This window comes from Dermatophagoides pteronyssinus, unplaced genomic scaffold (assembly GCF_027571235.1).
Source record: "Dermatophagoides pteronyssinus isolate colony J.1.1.1.1 unplaced genomic scaffold, Derpt_VIB-CSIC_2022.12 sq0002, whole genome shotgun sequence".
NCBI lineage: Eukaryota > Metazoa > Arthropoda > Arachnida > Sarcoptiformes > Pyroglyphidae > Dermatophagoides > Dermatophagoides pteronyssinus.
The window spans coordinates 1,590,648-1,599,800 of NW_027461526.1; the positions used below are offsets into that span (position 1 = coordinate 1,590,648).

Genomic DNA, 9,153 nt, shown 5'->3' on the forward strand with positions numbered 1-9,153 from the left:
ATAAGAAGTGTTAACTCATTCTTATCATATTGTTCGTTATTTGTAATGATAAGTTTAAAACAATCTTATCACATTCTTCTTTTCATGTAGACTTCGATTTTTTTCTATGGATAATAATATCGCGTGATTTGTTCCTGTCGTCAATCAATGATTTTGTACCATTAATATCCAAACACTTGTTCACTGGTAGATTTTTCTTTTCTGATAACTCAAAGAAGCAAAAAAATTCGTCGGCAATCCATCGTTGGATTTACCAGGAAAGAGATGCTTCAAATGCACAACATACAATTTTTTTAATCGCTATGGTTTTTAGCTTATGTACAATCAATAATTGATGATCGAATCATAATATGAATAAATCTTTCAAAATAAATCGATTAGTACAAATAATTCTCATTCATTTTGGAATCTAATACAATGAAAAATGTATTTTATTAGACATACGATAATGTCAATCATGTTCATTGTGCACTTAAAATGCCATATCATACTATATAATTGTATTGATTTGGATATATTTTGATGTTCATTATGATCATTAATTATAAACAGTATGATTAGAATGATGATGGCAAGCATCCAAAAAAAGTTATGCATTTTATTATCATCATCATCAAAAAAAATGAGGTGCAGATCACAAGTTCAAGAATTTTTTATTTTTTTAACTATTATTTTGCTTGTAAAATATCAGTTTAAATGATAAAAACAATGTTAATATGCTTAGGTTGAATTTAAAATTTCCAACACTTTTTTGTTGACCATTTCGCCCGAATTCTTTGCCCAAAACAAATCCATATGACTATATGTTTGATCTGGTATTTCATAATCGTCTAAAAGTTTAACTATTTCATTTGATAAAAAAAATTAGAATGATGTTATCAGGTTTCCAAAGCCATACATACCATTCAGTTTGGATTTTAAACTCTGCACACTATTTCCAATAAGAAAATCTTTCTTTGCATAGATTAGGGCTATTTTTGTCGAATTAATCTTTGCCACATCATAGATGGGTGGTGTTCGTTGTCCATAAAATCGTAGATTTTCTGCTTCACCATAATCAAAATATTCCAATTGACACTCCTTTGTTGTCTCACTATCAATACTACTATTCATCATATTGTCATTTTTTAAAATTAGTTGCATAAGATGCGCTGTGACCCATGTAGATGCTCCCATCGTTTCTGCTCCAATATAAATTGGTAAACGTTCCTATGGATTGTATTTTAAGATAAGATTTTTTTTTGTTTTGCTGTAGAATTAGTTATTTTTCTTACCGGAAATATAGTTCGTTTTTGTGTACCAACTATTAAATAATTGAACACGAAACACAAGTGTTTAATGAAATAATTTTGACATAATGTTCGCAATAATGATGATATAATCAAAGGCGGAAATCGTTGTGGATATGAAAGAAATACATTTCGCATGCTTGCAGAATATTTGAATAAAGAATCAACTTTGGAATGAAAACTACAGAATGCTGGAGCCAAAGCAATAAAAGGTTCAATTTTCTCCGCATATGAATTATTCATTGACATTAAAGCAAACATTATTAATGCTCCTTGTGAATGAGCTATATATGATAATTTAGTATGTTTCGTATAACTTATAATATAATCGATTTGAACCGGAAGATCATATTTTATCAATTGATCCATTGAAAATTTCCAATATTCACTACCTTGAAATGAATATTGATGAGGTATAAAATATATCAAAAATCTGGAATTACTTGCTTTCAATATCTAGATGAGTATGATTTCTCGAATAGATGCTTCCTCTATAATTAGCCAACCAAACATCATAACCTCTTGCTGTCAGAATGAAACCCAATGAATTTCCCATCTGATTACTACTGTTTGTTAAAATTTGTTTTTGTTCATCCATTTCATAATAGTTTCCATTATGATCTAGATGACCATTCATAGCAACAAGCCATATTGTTCCTGAACATTGATAACCATGATGTAATAGAATGGGACGCAGTCTGATACGATCTTCTATTTTGATGAATGGATTTACCATGCGCACTAATTGAAGAATATAGCCATCTGGCGTGGTAACAAAATGTTGTTCATATATGAAGCCTCTAGATTCAATTAATTCAAACTTTTAAAGTGAATTGAAAAATTTTACTATAATAAATGGATTAAATTTTTTTCTGTAAGGACAAACATACAATATTTCGATAAACATCATCACTGATTTGATATGTTCCAGGAATATTTGTAACATGAAACATATATTTATAAATTGAAAATTGTAAATATTGGATCATTGCGGCCAGCATCGCTACAGTTAACATCATAACCAAGCCAAATACTTTGATGAGATGGTTCATGTTTATTGAGTTATGTTATGAATATTGATTTATAGAATTGATCTGCAACCCAACTAGAAAAATCAAATAAATGTGAAATGTTTTTCCTGGATGAGTGAGATTTCAACAATGATTAACAATAAAAGGCAAGCGGATGTCTGTAATTTATGATATCATTGTTTTTTTATGATTATTTAAAAAAATGGCAATGATGATTTCAAATCTATTTTAATAAACATTTTCTATGAATTATTTCATTTTGTCAATTGGGAAATTTTTTGATCTAAATAAATGATGATCATTATTGTATTGATTGCAGTAATTTTAATACTCTTGTATTGACTAATTGACCAGAATTGATAGCCCATAAGAAATCATTATGATCGTATGAAGGATCAGCAACTAAATAATCATCCCATAATTTTACTTTCAATTCGTTTTTAAATTTTTTCACATTTTCGATATGATTTAAGCAATCGATTTCTGAATAGAACAATGCAATTTTAGTGGAATTTATTCGACTAAAATCATAAAATGGTGCTTCAGATTGGCCATAAAGTTTTTGGTTTTTCTCTTCTCCATAATCAAAATATCGTAACCAAAGTGGTTCACCATACAACTGAACAGTATTCCATGGGGATGAACCCATCATTATTGCATCAATGTAGGCGGGTATTCGTTCCTATTATATATTATGAAATCAGATTAATCAGATGTGCTCGTTTTGGATGACTTACATGAATCATGTTATGTTTTTGCATTCCAACAGATAAATATATTAAATATTGACAAAATGGCTTTATCAATATATTCTGACAAAGGTTGGGTATCAGAAGTCGAGTTGGATTTTTTAACACAATCAAATTGGGATATGCTCTGTGATTGTAAATATAAGTTAATTAATATTCAGTTAAAAAATTCTATCAATTTAGTACTTGAGCAATCCTTTTAAGTAATAAAGTAGTCGAAGAATCGATGTATTCTTAAGGCCATGAGTCACTGGTGACAAACCGATGAAGGCATCAATCTTTTTCATATAATCATCGCTTAACGACATCAATCCATACATCATAAGATTGCCTTGTGAATGACCAATGTAACTTAATGTAGGACGATTTGTTCTAGCTAAAATATAATCAATTTCTGCTGGTAAATCATATTTAATCATTTCATCAATCGAAAATTTCCAGAATTCAGGATCTATTTCATACGAAAGCGATATTTATGTAATATAGTTTGATAATCTATATAACACTTACCATCAGTATTTAGTGTGGTATGATTGGTCGAATAAATATTACCACGATAATTAGCAAGCCACACATCATAGCCATATGCAGACAAAACAAATCCAAGACTGTTTCCCACCTGTTGACTGCCATTTGTCAAAATTTTATTATCAGTATCGTAAAATTCGTTGAAAAATCCCAACTCATCAAGTGAACCATTTGCTGCTGTCAACCAAATTGTTGCCGAACAAAAATATCCATGATGAAGTAATACTGGCTTTAAAACAGTTTGATTATCTTTCAAATATGGATTGATTAACCGAACCAATTGTAGAATGTAGCCATCTTGGGTAGTAATAAAATGTCTTTCATATCGAAAACCTCTTGATTCAATTAATCCAAACTATTTGATCAATATCATTAATAAATTTAACCAATTTACAAAGATTCTCACTTACAATATCTCTATCAACATCCGGATGTAGTTTTGTACCAGGCATCGCTCGAACCACATTGATCCAAAGATTGACAGTTGTGTAGTAACGAACTAGGTAGAAAATACCAACCATAATAACAATAGAAAAGTTGAATTTATTGAGAAAGACATTTTTAGTTTTTTTTATTGTCTTTCGTTTTGTTTCTAGTTTTGACTCCATCAAGATCACTTATTTAACCCAATAACTTTATAAATGATGAAAGTTTGGAAGAATATTGATTCAATTGAAACGATATTTTTTATTTTTGAAAAATACGAATTTTTCTTAATATTTTATCACTATCAACATTGAATATCAGCCGAAAACGATCGATAAATGCAAGATAGCATTCATATCATTAAGTTGTCCTTGAATGAAAATTCATTAACGCGTTCGCTACCGGAGATTTCGAAAAACACATAGAACTACAGCAAATAAACGACGCATATATGCGTCGCTGGTAGCGAACGCGTTAAGATGATAACAATTAACGTCAACATCAATGATTGGTATTGAAAAGAAGTAGCAGAAAAAAGTATTGAGAAAACCTCTTTTCAACATAATTAATTATTTAGTAATTTATTTATCAAATTGTATTCAACGAATCCATCATTCAGGTAGCTTCTGTTAAATATTACAATCAAATAAAAACAAATCAATCAATTAGACTACATCGAATGTAGGTACATGTCTCTATCAAATATTTTCTGAAGTTTATTCAAATTAAACTGAAAAAAAATAAAAAACATTAAGCTGATGATAATATTTTTAAAATTCTTCTATTGACGACTTGTCCGACATCTTTTGCCCAGATTAGATCAAGATGATTATAACTTTTATCTGGTACGCAATAATCGTCCAATAATTTTACTATAATTAGAAATTTGTCAGAAACTAAAATCATGTTACATTGAATCATTCAATTACCTTTAAGTTTTGATTTTAGGAATTCAATACTTTCTAAACTATTCAACCAATCACCACTCGTATAGATTAAAGCCATTTTTGTCGAATTAATGCGGCCAGCATCATAGACTGGTGGTTTAAGTTGACCATACCATTCTAGATTTTTCCATAGTCCATGATCAAAATATTCTGGTTGTCCATTAGGAGCTTCTATCATTTGCATAAAATGTGCCGCATTCCATGATGATGAACCGCCTGGTGAGGATGATAAATAGACGGGAATACGATCCAAAATCATATTTTGTGTGAAAGATCCAAAAAATGGATAAGTTACTTGGAAACATAATTTTCGTATGTAGATATTCTGACATATATGTGCAACCAATGATCGAGTCGTATTTGAATACGGCACCATTCGAGGAAAAGCTCTTTTTATCAGAAAAATGATTATCAAAGAAACATTCTTAATTTATTTTGAAAACTCACCTCAAAATGGTTTTTATTGGAGTAATAGCTCTTATTGCCGATGACATATTTAGATTATAGAATACTGGTGATAAAGCTATGAATGGATTAATTTTACGTGCATATCGATCACTGATCGACATTAATGCCAACATCATTAAATTTCCTTGAGAATGGCCAATATAGCTAAGTTTTGTGCGCTTAGTATGTTTCAAAATGTAATCGATTTCAGCTGGCAAATCGAAGTGTATCATTTCATCCATAGAGAATTTCCAGAATTCTTCATCAGTCATATTTAATGTTGTATGATTGGATGAATAAACACTGCCACGATAGTTAGCCAACCAAACATCATAACCACGTGTTGCTAATACATAGCCCAATGTATTCGCAACTTCTTTAGTACCGTTGATTGTAATCGGACGATTTTCCGAATCTACAATGTATTCAATGTAGTTTCCATAACGATCCAATGTTCCATTGGCTGCAATCAACCATAAGGTCCCGGTACATTGGAAACCATGCTGAAGTAATATGGGTTTCAATCGTCTTTTTTTGGTTCCAGTCACGAACGGATTGATCACACGTACAAGCTGTAAGATATATCCATCTTGTGTTTGTACAAAATGAGATTCATATTTGAATCCACGTGATTTGATCAATTGATACTAATATAAGTATGTTTGTACATTAATCAAAACAAAACTAATATCAAACAAAATATAATCATTCATTGCTTACGATATCACGGCCGGTATCTTCATTTTGATATGATCCTGGTAAAGTTTTGTACATTGAATATGACCATAATGATAGGGTCATATATAATTTCCACAAATAATCATCCCAAAACATTATCGATGTATTTTTTATGTTTCATTCAATCACTATCAATGTACACTTATTGATCGTTTCATTAATATTGGTGAATTATGTTTGTTTTTTTATTTCATTCAGATTCTCTTTCAACGTCATTGATTATTTTCCTCATGACAATAATAATATTTACGTACATATGTGCTGCATACATTCGTTTCGTATTTATTGTTTTTTTCTGCAATTTTTTGCAAAATGCTCATTCAAACTATTATGATAATCGGATCCGATTATTATTATTATTATTCGAAGACAAAAAAAACAACAAATTCCTACAAACAAATATTTTTTTTTATGACAAAGAATAAAACCTTTGACAATGTAGCAGAGCTGATATCATATAGTTTGTCAAGGTCAACTTTTCCTTTTTGCTAATTGTAAAACAATTTAAGCAAAACAACAATTTATGAATGTTCATAGCAAATTTTTATTTCATATTAGATAATGAATAACAATGTTTTGGTTATAATGAGAAAAAATATATTTTTTAAATAAATTCTTTCTGAATGTTTCCAACACAATATGTGTTTCAGCCTTTTTCATTCAAATTGATTTTTTTTTATTTTACAAGTACGTTCATACAAATACTGTTCTTAAAAAGTTTGTTTTGACAAAAACTGATAGCTCAGATCGATTGATTAATCAATGCGAACAAAAATAATTAGAAATCGAAATTGAAGAAAAAAAATCTACAAAATTTATCAACAAAAAAATAATAAAAAATTCATTATATTTTGATATGATAATTTTCATTTATTTCAACAACTGTACAATTTTATCAACAAATTTTTCTAATTACACAATCTAATATAGAACAGTATTTAGGTGCAAATTGCATACGGACATTTGTTCAATCATAGCGTGATAAAAGTTTGATAATTTTGTGATTAACCAGTTCACCTAGTTTCTTGGCCCAAATAAATGACAAATGATCCCATCCGGGCTCTCTAATTAATAATTCGTCCACTAAATCGTATCTTAATTTTTCTTTTATTCCATTAACATCTTCCAAACTATCATAGCTATCGAATTCCGAATAATATAATGCAATATGACTTGAATTTATTTTTGATAAATCATATTCTGGAGCATCTTTCCTTCCATAAATTTTCATATTTTCTTCTTGTCCATAATCAAATTGTTTAACAATACCCAATGTTCTGTCTATTTGTTGAATAGCATTCCAGGAGGAGGCTACTTCTGGTAGCATTGAAAAATACACCGGCACTCGATCTAATCGTAAAACATTTGGATCAAAACCAATCATCAAATCTACAAACCATCGAACCACCCAAACTAAATATTTATTCGATGCTATGTTAGACATTATTTCTCTTGATATTTCCAATCCTCTTGGGGTTAACAGAAATGGTTGAGGACGTAATTTCCTTTTTTAAAACAAAAAAAAAAAGAAATTATTAATAAACAACATTAATTATACACATTACTTGAAAAGTGGTTTCAACACTGAAATATAAGAAATGGGAGCACGCAATTTCACATGAGTCCATGATGGAGCCAGAGCAATAAAAGGTCGAACTCGATCTTTGTAACTATCAGTGATGGACATCAAAGCCAACATGAGCGTATTTCCTTGTGAATGTCCAACAAAGCTTAATGATGAATGTTTTGTATGGCTAAGAATATAATCAATCATAGCTGTTAGATCATATTGAACAATGTCGTCGAGTGAATATTTCCAATATTCATCATCTGTGATTTAGTGAAAATTATTGAAAATTTCATTTTTCTAAAATGAAAATCTTACCTTCAGGCGTGTATAAACTATGATACGATGAATATGAATTCGCTCGATAATTTGCTAACCAAACATCATAACCACGAGCTGATAATACAAATCCCAATGTATTTCCCGCTTGTTCGGTGTTATTATTAGCATGACCATGCTCATCATATTCAATATAATTGCCATACTCATCCAAATGACCAAATCTATTACTAACAAAGACTCCGCATGAACTGACAAGACCATGAAACAAAAGAATTGGACGATGTTGTGTTTGGTTCTTGTTGAAAGGATTCACAATTCGTACCATTTGAATGTGAAATCCATCTTTGGTGATGACCATGTGCGATTCATATTTGAAACCTCTCGATTCAATTATTTCGAACTAGAAACAAAAAATCAATATATTAATCTATTTTTATCAATTCAAATAACTTACCGCATTACGCCCATGATCTTGATCTAGATTATAACCGGGCAATTTTCGCAAAATATTCACCAAAAGTTCTGCTGTGAAATTTGCGTATATTAAATAGAAAACGATAGCATTTATCACAGTTACTACAAATAAAAATTTGAAACGATAATTGATTTGTGATATTTTTGAATCAACTCGTTTATTGTCACTAATATTGACATTTTTGTCAACACTAGTAACATTTTTGAATCTCTGCATTTTGTCTTTTTTTAAAAACCACAATAATTAATTTATTTAATTGAAACTTTTTATTTAAATATTATCCATTTTGAATTGAGAACGGATGTTTTGTGAAATTTTTTATCGTATGTATTGATAAAATTCTCATATAATATGTAAAAGGAAAAACATACAATTTATAAGGATATGTAGTGAGGTTGGATGTTAGTATGAGGAAAATATGTTCTCAGTTGATAAATAATTTCTTGTTCTCAAGAAATACTATTATTGGGTACCATAAGAACAAAAAATGTTTGACATCAAATTCAACCCAAATGATCGTAAGATTAATTTTGCACTTTTATTCATTCGATTGATAAAGTAAATCAAATGATTACTGGATTTATTTCGTTATCTTTAAAATGTACCATTTGTAATAATTATTCACATACGATTACAAAAAAATTTCATTTATCAATCAAACCATATTTGACAAA

At 29.4% G+C, this 9,153-nt stretch overlaps 3 protein-coding genes across 3 annotated transcripts; all 3 read right to left on the reverse strand.

Annotated features, from left to right (window-relative positions):
* Positions 1–628: 628 nt before the first annotated feature.
* LOC113799331 (uncharacterized) lies at positions 629–4,350 on the reverse strand. Its single transcript, XM_075824692.1, has 9 exons — positions 4,008–4,350; positions 3,580–3,952; positions 3,256–3,520; positions 3,058–3,196; positions 2,664–3,002; positions 1,737–2,109; positions 1,275–1,681; positions 903–1,209; positions 629–842 (listed from the first exon to the last, which is right to left on the reverse strand). The coding sequence occupies exons 1-9, from the start codon at positions 4,203–4,205 to the stop codon at positions 721–723; spliced, it is 2,523 nt and encodes an 840-aa protein (XP_075680807.1). The 5' UTR covers positions 4,206–4,350; the 3' UTR covers positions 629–720.
* Positions 4,351–4,588: 238 nt separating this feature from the next.
* Positions 4,589–6,411, reverse strand: LOC142646264 (lipase member J-like). The gene is made up of 4 exons (XM_075824680.1): positions 6,138–6,411; positions 5,418–6,064; positions 4,953–5,359; positions 4,589–4,895 (listed from the first exon to the last, which is right to left on the reverse strand). Exons 1-4 carry the CDS (start codon positions 6,249–6,251, stop codon positions 4,774–4,776), a joined length of 1,290 nt encoding a protein of 429 aa, XP_075680795.1. The 5' UTR covers positions 6,252–6,411; the 3' UTR covers positions 4,589–4,773.
* A 535-nt stretch (positions 6,412–6,946) lies between these two features.
* On the reverse strand, positions 6,947–8,807 carry LOC113799230 (gastric triacylglycerol lipase-like). The gene is made up of 4 exons (XM_075824679.1): positions 8,459–8,807; positions 8,041–8,404; positions 7,721–7,985; positions 6,947–7,660 (listed from the first exon to the last, which is right to left on the reverse strand). The coding sequence occupies exons 1-4, from the start codon at positions 8,693–8,695 to the stop codon at positions 7,123–7,125; spliced, it is 1,404 nt and encodes a 467-aa protein (XP_075680794.1). The 5' UTR covers positions 8,696–8,807; the 3' UTR covers positions 6,947–7,122.
* Positions 8,808–9,153: the final 346 nt, after the last annotated feature.

Coding starts and splice junctions, on each gene's coding strand:
- LOC113799230 (XM_075824679.1), bottom strand. CDS start 8,695: ATGCAGAGATTCAAAAATGTTACTAGTGTTGACAAAAATGTCAATATT. Junction 8,405..8,458: donor AAGATCATGGGCGTAATGCG/GTAAGTTATTTG, acceptor TTTTGTTTCTAG/TTCGAAATAATTGAATCGAG. Junction 7,661..7,720: donor GTGTTGAAACCACTTTTCAA/GTAATGTGTATA, acceptor GTTTTAAAAAAG/GAAATTACGTCCTCAACCAT.
- LOC142646264 (XM_075824680.1), bottom strand. CDS start 6,251: ATGTTTTGGGATGATTATTTGTGGAAATTATATATGACCCTATCATTA. Junction 6,065..6,137: donor AAGATACCGGCCGTGATATC/GTAAGCAATGAA, acceptor TACTTATATTAG/TATCAATTGATCAAATCACG. Junction 5,360..5,417: donor CCAATAAAAACCATTTTGAG/GTGAGTTTTCAA, acceptor TCTGATAAAAAG/AGCTTTTCCTCGAATGGTGC.
- LOC113799331 (XM_075824692.1), bottom strand. CDS start 4,205: ATGGAGTCAAAACTAGAAACAAAACGAAAGACAATAAAAAAAACTAAA. Junction 1,682..1,736: donor TACTCATCTAGATATTGAAA/GCAAGTAATTCC, acceptor ATTCATTTCAAG/GTAGTGAATATTGGAAATTT. Junction 1,210..1,274: donor AAAAACGAACTATATTTCCG/GTAAGAAAAATA, acceptor TACAATCCATAG/GAACGTTTACCAATTTATAT.